This window comes from Carassius auratus, chromosome 46 (genome assembly GCF_003368295.1).
Source record: "Carassius auratus strain Wakin chromosome 46, ASM336829v1, whole genome shotgun sequence".
NCBI lineage: Eukaryota > Metazoa > Chordata > Actinopteri > Cypriniformes > Cyprinidae > Carassius > Carassius auratus.
The window spans coordinates 11,752,232-11,765,284 of NC_039288.1; the positions used below are offsets into that span (position 1 = coordinate 11,752,232).

The 13,053-nt window shown below is 36.0% G+C and overlaps 1 protein-coding gene across 1 annotated transcript in view; it reads left to right on the forward strand.

Moving 5' to 3' along the window:
• LOC113064194 (transmembrane protein 132C-like) overlaps positions 1-13,053 on the forward strand; it is a 102,715-nt gene that overhangs the window by 30,194 nt on the left and 59,468 nt on the right. The window contains exon 2 of the mRNA XM_026234826.1: positions 2,536-3,442. Within this exon, the coding sequence (XP_026090611.1) occupies positions 2,536-3,442 (907 nt within the window). The remainder of the gene's footprint in view (positions 1-2,535; positions 3,443-13,053) is intronic.

Below are 13,053 nucleotides of genomic sequence, written 5' to 3' on the forward strand. Positions count from 1 at the left end.
ACTATAAAAGAAAACCCTAGGCCTTTTAGAAATTAGATAACAACTCAAATGAAGAATGATCTCTTCCCACACATTAATCATTAAAAACAGAGAAAGTAATAAACCTTTTTCATGCTGGAGTATTATTTTCTGGTCTATATCCTAATGAATTACTAAATGTGTTTTTTTTCTCAAATATTGTTTTAATTATAGTGTACAATTAGGTGTCATGCAATCATTCAGAATGTGCTTCGAGTAGAGTAAATTAAGCATTTGTGAGGCTCTTTATTCACCGAAGAGTGATGACAGAAACTTGAATGTGACTTTTTAAAAATGCAAGAATTCACTTAAAATCGCCAAACTATAACAGTCTGGTTCTTTAATGTGAATTTGAGATTATTTGAGATGGATATAGGATATATTTAGATTAACGTCTTTCAGTGAGGCAACAGTCTTGACTTGCCTTGAGTTTTAAATGAACTATTCTGAGCTGTATCAAAATTGTACACAACATCAGTTTAACCCCAGAAAATGATCTCGGCTCACCTGCTAATTAAGCCTTGAATACAGTTTAGGATGAACATATGCTAATTTTAGAGAAAAAATAGGAGCGCTTAACTGATCCAGCAGAGATGAAACAGTGTAACACATTCCCTCTTTTATCAATCATTCATAAATGGATTTACAAGTAATTTTAGTTTTTTTTCTGCTTAGAGCTCTGAGATTTTAATTTCTCCACACAAATTCTGTACTTTTGTGTGTGAGGTTGCCTCTTGAATATTGAGGTGGGTTTGAGCAACAATTCTGTGAAGTGATTAGATATGTCATAAGCTTGTGCTCTCACTTGTAATTGGCTCTGAGGACAAGGACAGCATGTATGTTCAGTCACTGACTGCTTGAGAAACGCATGTGTGTTTCTTTCTTGTTAGCTTTCTTCCTTCTGCTCTAGGACATAGCAACTGATTGTGCCCTGTGGAGCGTTCTTTCTTTCCATGATGTGGACTGTTTATAACTACCATATTTGTATATGTCATCAATAATGTCAACCAATACAGATGTAATATTTAGATTCATATTGATTATATATATATATATAATAAATATAAATGTATATATAATTAATTACATTTATAGAATTTATATTTATGGAGAATCATTATATTGTAATATATTGAATATTTGTTAAGTTAATATGCTGTAAACACTTGAATTTCATGTCAGGATATCATATTAGTCTGTATCCTTATGATCAAGATATATAATATAATAAATAAATATATTTATAAATAAATATATATAAATATATATAAATAAATTTATATAAAAAATATATAAAATCTCTTGCCAAAATATGTAAGTATAATGTAAAATTGTCAAATAATGTATCTATAAATAACAGAATTGATCTAGTATCAGCCATAACTTGCTGATAATTATCACAGTTGGCCTAATTTTAATATTGTCACATCTCCTTTCTTTTTTAATTACACTTTTTCAGTAAGTTGAACAAAGTTTCAGTGTGATTTTCAGTACACATGGCCCACATAATATTTTGGCTAAACACTTAGTTTAACAGAGAGACAAAGAAATGCTGGTTTACTGCCAATGTTCTGCGAAAATGCCCATCTGATTCTTCCAAATGACTAGACATGATATTCTGCTTGTTTTCAGGAGAAAGATACAATATCTGCAATTCAATGAATTTTTTTTTTTTTTAGGTAACACTTTTGAAAAGAAACCAGAATTTTTACTTAAGTTAATCAGTTTGGTGTAGCACAGCATCCAGTGCATGTTTTGTGCTTTATTTCTCTGATTTCTTTACTCTTTATCTTTCCCACTTTCTCTCTCTCTCTCTCTCTCTCTCTCTCTCTCTCTCTCCTTTTTATTGCTGCCAAAAAGAATAATGTTTTAGTCCCACAAGAAAATAGTCTTTGAGTAAACTTTTACTCTTACATTACTTCACTGACATTTTGCTTTACTCTTCTCAATATCTGGATCCCCTAAAACAAAACAAACTGATTCCACTATATTCACTCAATATTCATGAGATGTTTTGATTTATTATCGGTGATTTTTTATTAAAAGAATAATTAAACAAAGTTAACCCACTCTATACAAATTCAGTAGAACATTTCTCCCGACTTAATATATATTGCATAGGCAAAACCTTTAAACAAACCATGAAATACTTCATGTTGCACAGTGGTATAAGCATCTTCCTGCTGTGCTGTAGTGTCTGCCTTAAGCACCCATAGCATTTGTCTGCCACAAGCTGTCACAAATCTCCAGCATCTCTTTCTCTCAGACTAGCGCTGTGACGCAAAATCAATGGAGCCTCTTGGGTCCTTCCATCACCCCAAATATCTGCAGTGAACTGCTGGTTGAAGGCATTCAATAAAAGAGTTCAGTTGCCTGGAGATGAGATTGCAGAATGGGGCAGTAGACAAATGACTCTTGCTTTAGAGCATGTAAGAGCATGCAAGTAGCTGGGCTGGGTTTAGAGGTCTGATAGATGGCTGAGTGATGTATTTTTTCATCTTCTCTGTTATTTGTCAGTCACCCACAGTCGGATGCTGATGGAAGGACTACAGAGATTCGGTGCCATCCCGACGTATCTTCCGGTCCGATACCAGGTGCTGAACGCAGAGTCGGCCTTCTTCCTGAAGGAGGCCAACCAGGACATTATGAGGAACTCCAGCCTACAGGCTCGTACGGAACTTTTCTTTATCCAACAGGCCAGAAAGATGCCGTCGGTAAATGTCAGTTACGGGCCGCTGTATGTGGAACAGCCCGTGCCTGCGGAGCTTCTGGGCCCAGGACTCTTCAACAACCCTTCATCCATGTCACCATCATCCACTTCCTCGCCACTCTTTAGTTTTAACTGGAAAGTGCAGACTTTTATTATCAGTGAGCGAATCCACCTGAGTTGGCCGAAGGTTCAGGTTCTCTTCTACATTGTGGGCCGAGACTGGGACGACTACAGTGCCGTGGACAGGTTGCCATGTGTCAGGATGTTTGCCTTCCATGAAACCCAAGAGGTACGAGGCACCTGTCATCTGAAAGGGGAACTCGGACTGTGCGTGGCTGAATTGGAGCCTCTGCCCAGCTGGTTCAGTCCCCCTAGTGTCATACCAGGTCGACAGAGATCTCCCGAGCTGGTTGAAGGCACTCCCGTGGAGCTGTATTACATGCTACAATCCACCGACACTGGGGAATGCAGCTCGGAGGACACCCGCAAGACCAATTCCATTCGCACTGGGCAACTAGGCCCTGCCGGTTACTTTTTAGGGCCCACACCCATGCGCAGGATCGGCAGCGTGCGCCTATTCCAGCCGCTCTCTGAGCTGCGTTTGGACAGTAACTTTGTGGTGATGGTTCCCTCCAGACCCATCAGGCAAAGGGAGACAGTGTCAGCCTTCCTAGCGGTCTCCACCCTTTCATCAGTAGAGATCTTCACTTTAAGGTGAGTAATACTTTTTTTTCATTTGACTTGACATTTATTGCATGACACCTACGTAGCCCAAAGGCAATTCATGAGATTACTCTTTCAAAACAACTACTAATTAACTCTCAATTAGTAGATTTAACTCTTAATTAGTAGACTAAATACAAATTAATTATTCAGGGAAGAGCTGTGCAAACTGCACGATGACCTCATTGAAATTAATTTTCCTCGCAACACAGTGTGCAAAAGTGAGAAAATTCTTTATTGATTCATTGAGTGTTGAGCTCTAATTAGAACAAGCGGATTTGATGAAGCGACTAAAGACATTCTGTGCAAATGATTAAATGACCGTGAGAGAAATTAATGTTGGTTCCTGTTTGTATTCTCCCACGCCTGATATCTAAACCATGTTTTGAATTACACACTGACAACCTTGGCAAATTTGTCAACCTCAGTTAGCATTGGCTTATAGCTCAGCCACTATCTTGTGCGTGATTAACAAACTTTTAATGTTCCGGTGTCAATACGAGCCAGTTTTGCTTCTGTCTAATTCATTTGCGAGTAGTGGGTGTTTACTAGAATAATGAAGGAAGCTTAGCATGCAGAAATAAAAAGCTCAGAAATGAATTGCCTTTGATGTAGACAGAAATAAAGAAGCTCCTGGCAGATGCGTTGTTTTTGGAAATGTTCTCCAAGGGTGCTCTAACATTAGAAACAGCAGTTTCTAATAGAGTTATGCGGCCAGGTTTAATTAATGCAGAAAGAAAAAGTTTAGTCCTCAATAGCAAGTCAATTTATGATGTCTTGGGTGACGTGGTGCTGTGGGAAACTGTTGATTCCTCCTGTGTTCATACAGACTGGTGATAAAATCCTATAAATGTTTAGTTTTTTGTGCTTTTTGCCTTTCCTCTACTTGATGCCTAAATGTCTTTGTGATGGCTCCAAGTCCCCTCAACCCCTGGAAATAGGCACAGCTCTGTTCTTGGCTTGGGCTACGCTCCAAGTTCCAACCGAACAGTTTTTTTTTAATAGTGACCAGCTGAGCTCTGCTGATAGGGCTGTTTCTCTAGGGTCCCTGGCTGCTGATGTGTTGTGTAGTTGTGTAGGTGCTTGAGGGGGAGGGGAAGAGGTTATGTTGGGCGGCAACACATGGTTCAAACTGGCTATGTCGCTGGTCCTGTTGGAGCCGGATCTTCTCATCTAATAATCAGCCTAGGGATAAAAATCCTCCCTGATCAGCTTTTCCCTGCCTTAACACAATCAGGGTAAAACAGAATAGCTCCTGAGAACCCCATCTGATGCCAGACTTCATACAGCATGATGTGCAAATGAATACAGCGTACACAGCACATACTCTGTGACCTGTAGAACTGAGATTTAAAGTGCATCTTCAGATTTTTTTTTTTGCAGCATGTATAAGATGAAAGAATTGACACGCATGGTTGAACCGCTGCTGCACATAATTGGCAAATGAAAATCTACAAATCAATTGAAATAAATGCATTTCAGTCAGGATCACTTTCATCAAATGTATATTTATTATAATAAAGCATACAGTTAGTGTTGGCAGTATGATCTGGTTCTGGGCAAACTTCATGTGTTCCGTAACGAGCTTTTATTTGTAAACAAGATTTTGAGATTGCATTTCACAACTGTTCTTAAAATTCCCACCAACCACTATTTTTAATCTTTCCTTGAGAATAGAACTCATGACTGTAAGATTACTGTGTTTATTGGTGATGACCACGCTTGTAAAGTTATTAGTTTTCTTTCTTGGGTTAGTGTTGTGTATTTGGAGCTTGCACTTCCTTGCTTTTTGCCTCATTAGTGGTTTGGAGAGCAGTTGAGAACATGTTGAGATGGGATTTACACCTGATTCATAATGCAACTGGTAACACGCTTCCCTCGCGAACAAATTAACAACCTCTCATAAGATAAATAGCCCCTGCTGTATTGTAAATTTGACTTAACAATCTTACACGTTTCTGCATGTCCCAGTAGAAAATATGCTAATACATGCAAATTAATAATCGTTCCTTACGGACAATTTCTTATTTTCCTATACCAGAGATATTTCTCCTCATCCAAGTTTAGTTCAATTGCATATACAATTTTCTGATAAGTGCAAATTACCAAAAGTTGATTGGGTCTGTCATTTGACTGGCCCATAAACATGAATCTGATTGTCTTGAATCTGAAGGTGTGTCTTAAATAAATCAATAAAAATAAAAAGTTATCTTTCTCTTTATTTATTCCTTCCCTTTCTAGCTTGTACTTATTTGAAAAATGCCTAAAACTTGGTATTATGAGCACTTCCTGTGTCTGTTTGCCTCTTTACGAAGAATCACTTTATGTATTCCCCAATTGTAAGTCGCTTTGGATAAAAGCATCTGTAAAATGACTAAATGTAAAATGTAAATGTGTATATAATTATTGCATTTCACTTTAATAGCCTGTGGTCACATTATTTATTGACTTCCTTTTTGAATAAGCGAAAGGTTTATGTTTAAATAGCTGATTTAAAGGCCACCCATAATGCATTTTTCACACTTGTTCTTAAGTACAGCAATTCTGTAGATCCATCGTACTCTGTTTAATATGGCTTACTGTCGGCACAGAACACATTTATGCATATATTAATCACGTTCTGATATAAAATATTCATTCTTAAAGAGACCAAATATGAATATTCCGTCATCATTTGTTTTATTCTTGAAGTTTTTTCAAACAAATACTAATTCTTTTTTTGTGTGTGTGTGGAACACCAAAGCTCTTTCACATAAATTGTCCATGCTAGGATTGCACCAATATAAATATTCTGGCTGATATAGATACATATTTTTGTTATGGCTGATTCTGTTATGTTATGGAGAAATTCTGCTCTTGTCTTAATAAAAAAAAAAAATTGACACTAAAATCTGTTCTTTTGCAACAAATTTGTACTATAATGTAATTTACAGCGAAAAATGGATTTTCATTTTGAGTAATGCTTTTTTTTTTTAAAAACAGGTGTTTTTAAAGACCTTTTATTTCTAAATGTGTTAGATATCTAAATGTAGTGTAAATGTCCAATATTGAAGTGTTAACTAATATGGTCCTAATCTATTGTGTATTACCATTACCAGCTGCTCTTTTCTTTACAATGAACGCCAATGGTGACAACGGCTCACCTTGGTCCCCATTCACCTTCATTGTATGGATCAAATATACGTTTCTTCCTGATGTTCCTGAAATGGCATTTCTTTCATCCATTGTTTGGCTCTCTCTCACACACCGATTGTACTGTGCATTTATATTCAGTGTCCCCTTAGATCAAGGGCTATGTATTGGCCTTTGCACTGATGTATTGGAAGCTGGAAGAGCAACTAAACTTGATTAGTTGCCATCACAGTTTACAGAGCGATTCCTCGTAATTTCCTTCTGCCCCTCCAGGGTCACTGGCAGGTGTTTACTTTGAAGGCACAGACTCACTTCATCTGGCCATTAATAAGTAATTAGTGATTTGTGCACAAGGGAAACTTATTCGGTCTCAAGCTCTAGTTTGATTTGCTTGCCACACAGAAGATGCTTTGTTCCCCCCACAAAGCAATCAGAGGCTGCCCGCAGTGAATAATCGTAGTGCGTACATTTCTTGGTAATGATTTTTAATGCATCCCCACCCATGAATTTCTCAACCTTTCAGCACATTGGCTGTCATTATTTGACTGAAGGCACTGGATGATTCAATGACCCGGGGTTTGATGTGAGGTAGTTTGTTAGTCTGAACTATAATCAGTATAAGTAACATTAAGTGTTGTGGATGGTCAGTGCTCAGACGTTTTCATTTTTCCTCCCCGCGGTTCACAGCAGCAGGCCACCACTTTAGAGTAAATCTGTTTGTTTTTCTGACTTGAAGAAGCAGACTTATTCCCAGAAAGAAAATGTTGTTCATGATAGTGGTATATGAAGTTTGCTGGCTTAAATGAAGTCCCCTGTTTTCTTTTCTTCTTTTGAATGCAAGTTTTGAATGCATTTTTACACTACTGATTAAAAGTTTGGGGTTGGTCAAATTTTTGAATGTTCGCTAGTGGTGTGATATTTCACAATTTTTGATCGTGAATGATTACAATTTCTCCACAATCTGCTTGTGATGAAACATGATAGTATCGTTCTATATCGCACATTCTATCTGTTGCAATATACTGTACAACATGACATACATACACATAAAATGTTAACTCAGTGGTACATTTCGCAGTCATAAAAGTACATTATAAGTACATACATATTAGATATAAACATAGAAACTTAAATGGTATTATTTGTAATACATGCATGCATATATTTGTAATATAAGCCATTCATTAGTTAGCCGTAATGTCAAAAAAAAAAAAAAGATTATATTTATTAAATGGATGATTTCTCAAATATATCAGAAGGGTTTGATATTGAATATGTATTGGTATTGGATGTTAAATTGAGCACCTATTTCAGATATTTCCATTAATTACTTTTGCAGTTTTTACATTTCTACTATACTTCAAAAAAGAAAGAAAAAAGAATTACACAGACATTGCTGGTAAATGTAATATAATAATTAAAAAGAAACTGCAAGTAACACATTGAATTTTGAAGTAGAAAGACTGAAGTTCTATTTATTTGTAAAACACTCCATTGATCTTACAACAGCTGTCTGCCTCCTGTACTTCTCTTTTTGATCACTGCTGGATGGGGAGAACAATTGGAAGACTTTAACAGTGAAAGATGTTTCCCTAGATGGGGATTGGTGAAGTGTGCTTCAAGGCTTGGGAATGATCTCATTCTGGCCGTCAGCACCACTGAGCCTGGTTGGGAGGTTTGGCCTTTATCTCTCACTTTAAGCATGTGATTTGGGGCAAAGCCCTCAGAAGCTTCTGGAAAAGTGTGTAGTGGGTGGCTAAGCCTTGATCAGCTTGTGGGGGGGATCTCTTGTCGGGTCCAGTAATCCCAGAATCATCAGATAACAGGAAATGCATTGATGACCTGATGATGGTGTTATCTCTGCAGTTGCAAAAGTGTTAAAAAGGGCTATTAATAAGGCATAAATACACAGCCATAACAGATTACAGTGAGCCCTACTCACTTCCCTACCCACAAAAACATCTGAAGACTTTTGTAAAAGAATAAGAAACCTGACATTGTCTGTGAACGCTGATCTCTGCAACCTACACCAGAACTATAATTCCCTGTGAAGAACAGCCAAGAACAAAACAATGTGGTGTTTCATGCACATAACACACACACACACACACACACACACACACAAATACACCTATATATGTTATTTTTTATTATTCAAAAATATATGTTATATTTGTTTATTTTTTTCACTGTGTCCCTGTGTTTTTTTTCTTTTCCCTGAATGTCTCCTGGGATTCTTGCTCTGTCTGCTCTATATACTAACAGGAACCTGTCAGGATTTTAATTTTTCAGATTAAGAGTGAAAAATGATCATTGATAAACCTGAGACAGACTCTCGGGCAATTTTTGGCAAGTTTTTTGGATTATGTAAGCACCCATTCAGTTTGCATGGCATAATGCAAATCAGATAGCAGCGCAAACATGGCTAAAAATTTTGTGTTGAATGTGATTTGCATGACACTGTTCCAAAGTTGTACTGAGTCAGTACAGCATCACTCCACCACTACAATCCAGACAACTAAATGAACTCTTTAAAATGCATTACAACACCTTGCATAATTTTACACTGCCATACAAACATTAAGGGATGTTTTCAGTTTTTTGATAGATATCACTTATTCCCACCAAGGCTGCATTTATTTAATCAAACATTATATTATTGTTATTTAAAAAAAAAAAACTTGTTATTTTTTATGCGAAAGCAAAGCTGAGTTTTCACTAGCCATTCTTCATATGATCCTTCATAAATTATTTATAATATGCTGATTCATTTTTTATCATTATTATTATTAACATCATTGTTAAAAACAGCTGTGCTGCTTAATATTTTTGTGGAAACTGTGATATGTGACCCTGGACAACAAAATCTTAAGTGTCAGTTTTTCAAAATTTAGATTTATTCATCATCACAACATATGAGCTTTGGATTGATGTATGGTTTGTTAGAATAGGACAATATTTGTCCAATAAACAACTATTTGAAAATCTGGAATCTGAAGATGCAAATAAATCTAAATACTGAGAAAATTGCCTTTTTAAAGGTGTCCAAATGAATTCTTAGCATTGCACACTGTAAAAACTAAAGGTTCCTGGAGGCACCTTTTGGGGTTCTTCACCTCGCCACAACCCTCTGAAGAGCCTCTAGGCACCGCTCTAAATGGGGGTGGTTCTCTGAGGAACTTTCAATGGTTCCTGGAGGAACCCTTTTATTAGGATGGCCAGGAACCACCTGAGGTGCTTCAAGGCACCATTTCCCTAATTTTAGTTCTTTAATACCCCACCCCCACCACCACACCCCACCGGTTTATTTGTCCTGCTATTAACATTTTTAATGATTTTTAAAAAAAACGGAAAAAATAAAACAAATGCGTATAAAACATAGTTTATTGATAAACAACAACAATATCCATAATCACCTTAAATAGTCAATAATGCACATCAAAATCCCATTCATGGAAACATCAGTGTTAATATTGCTATAAACAAACAAACAAAAAAAAGCATTTACACCTTGGTGAAATTATAAACAAATAAATGTGACTCAATTATCTTAGAACTTTAAAAAACATTTTATGTACCTAAAACAATGATACAATTTAAATTAATAAATTAAATTACATTTTAGACACAGTGTAATTCATAGTAACATTTTCTTTCCTGTTCTAAATAGTGGTAACTGATTGGGAGAATTCACACAGGACATTTCAAGAAATTGATAAGCCTCAAGATAGCTGTAGTTAGCTTAATAAACCAGTTTCTAAGGTAGCATTTTGTTATAGTTGGGTTAACTTCGAGAGCAGTGAATGGGACAGTATCAAAAATATTGTTTTGCATTCTTATTTACACAAATAGCAAAATGAAAAACTCTTCAATAGCATTTTCACAACTTTCAATGAAAGGAAAAAATCTGACAGAGACTGATAACAGCAGTCAGAAGAGAGAACAATGTCAAATTTAGCATCCCTCCCAAAAACTCTTGGATTAGAAACACCCTTGCATTAGCATTAACTATTTTTTTTCTGTAATTTGATACGAACGTGATATAATACAAAGTATAGTGTTATAAATGCACATCATTTTATTTTTAATCAAAATTTACAAACATTGTGAGGATTTACGATGAAAACACAGCTGAAACACATCATCAGTCTTGTGAAAATGGTCCATGATCTCCTCCTGAATGGCCAACAGATACAGCAGAAAAACAGTGTGCTTTAGTGTACTTTTAATTGCTTTTCTATATAATGTTGAACAGAACATAGTTACTCATAGAAAGGTGAAATCAAGTCTGCAGGTTCATCAGCAAGAAGCTCCTCACCATCAGGAAAGTCTGCAGTGCTGCTCTCACCAAATGTGTCCTCTTTTATTACCACAGCTGTTCTGAGATTATCTGTAGGCTGTTCATTGAAAAAAAGAGTGATATACATCAAATTAAATAATAAAATATTACATTTATTCATTTAGCACAGGTAATTTTTAAATTATCTTAAAAATGAGGAACACCACAGGAATTATTTTTGTCATATTAGTGCATTGATTAATGGTTGTGGGCTAATTAAGTGCACAATGTGTCTATTTGTGTGTACACTACATATGTATACACACATGGACAAACTCATACTTAACTCATCATATACAGTCCAGGACAGCAGGATCATCATGTTACAGGAAGGGCAATGTTAGAATTTCTCTGAAATTATAATTATAAACTCTGAAACTATAAACTATGAATAAATAACTATAAATAACTGAACATTTTAGAAGGGTTTCTGGTGTGTGTCTGCAACCGTTCACTTATTTACACACCTGCAAAAGATGGGGTACGTCCAGAGAGGTCTGTTTATTGTCAGGCAGCATCAGACTTCAGCAGCTGTCTGTCCACTGCCTCACAGGTGTCCACTACAGAGCCACATTTCTTTATTAACTGATGAATAAAAAAACACATATGGGTAGTTTTTTTATTGTTTAATTCAGTTCAGTGTAACAGTGTATACAGTCATATATAATTTTGGATTAGGCCAAGCTGAAACACTATTTCAGTTATTTCAATGTCAAATAAATAATTAAATACTTACATAGTGCTGCTCTGTGAACCCTTTGAGATTTTTAGAGAAGTCATACTGGATTTTCTGAGGAGAGAAAATGATCAAAACCAGTTTTATGTACGTTATGTGTAAATGACTCGAAAAATAGGCTAATAGCCTAACGTTAAATGTACGTCAACATGGATGTGTAACTATTTAACAAACGTAAAAAACTACAACAATAATTTAGAAAAGTTAAAGAAAAGAGTTACAATGAATAAACGTACAGTAAACATAATGCGTAAAACAAACTAATAACATTAATTATTGTTTGTGACCTTGTGTTTGAAGTCACCATTTCGTCCCACAAAGTGCATTAGACTCGTAAGCATCGCGGCTATTAAATTAATGGTTAAAACAAACATTTTAAATAAAAAAAACATACAGTCTAATGTGTCAGTGTATGAATTAGTATACAAATAATAAATCTGTGTATTTATTTCGGAGTCTTTACTCACCTTGTGCACCTTCTTTGAGGAAAGGAGCCGTTACTTCTTTGTATTTGAAATCGCTCTTCCACGCACGCGAGCGCGTGCAAACAGCAGGAGCGCGAGGACGCCAAGCCGCATGTATTTTCCTCTTCTTGACAACAGCTAAACAATTATTTCTGAATTATTTTAAAATTATTTATTACAAAATATCTGTACATACTATATCATACTGAGCCCAAACATTTGATTGGTAGTGTAGAAATGTGCCTTATTTTAACGTTCTTCTCCACCATTTGATCATGATTTGATTAATTACAGCTGCTATTATCCATAGAAAATGTACACAAACATCTTATTTTTTTGCTTGGAAAATGCTAAAGTGGTGCAGCTGTTTAGTGATTTCACCCCTTGCCTTTGCTAATTGTTTGCACTCCAAGTAACTGCTTTCTTTATAATAATATTTCAGATATTACAATAAAAGAAGCTTTATCAGCTAGAATGGTGGTGCTTCTTGCCAAAAATTTTCTAATTAGGACTTTTAATAAGTTCTAAAAAGTACTCATATCCCAATAGCCTTGAATTGACTCACACGCTATTTTCCTCATAAATATGTTGTTTCCTCGCCATAAAATGAGATGCGGCTTATGTAATTCTGAACAAGTGCCGTCCAAGTTTAAAGAGCCTCTACACCTCCTGTGCGGTCATGTGTAGCTCAAGTTCACATCTCCCCGTTAATGAGAAAGATTAATCCTGCGTGTGCTGTGATTCATCGAGCCTTTTTACCTATGGGCTACACATCAGACTCAGATGTTTTGGACCATTAGATGTGTCCAATTGGACTCCTCTTAAATAGTCCCTTAGACAACAGTAAGCAGTAGCGTATTAAAAAATAAGCGGAGCTCTGGTTTGATGTTTCATGAAAAAGCACATTAATATTAAGGCACTTTAGAGTGAG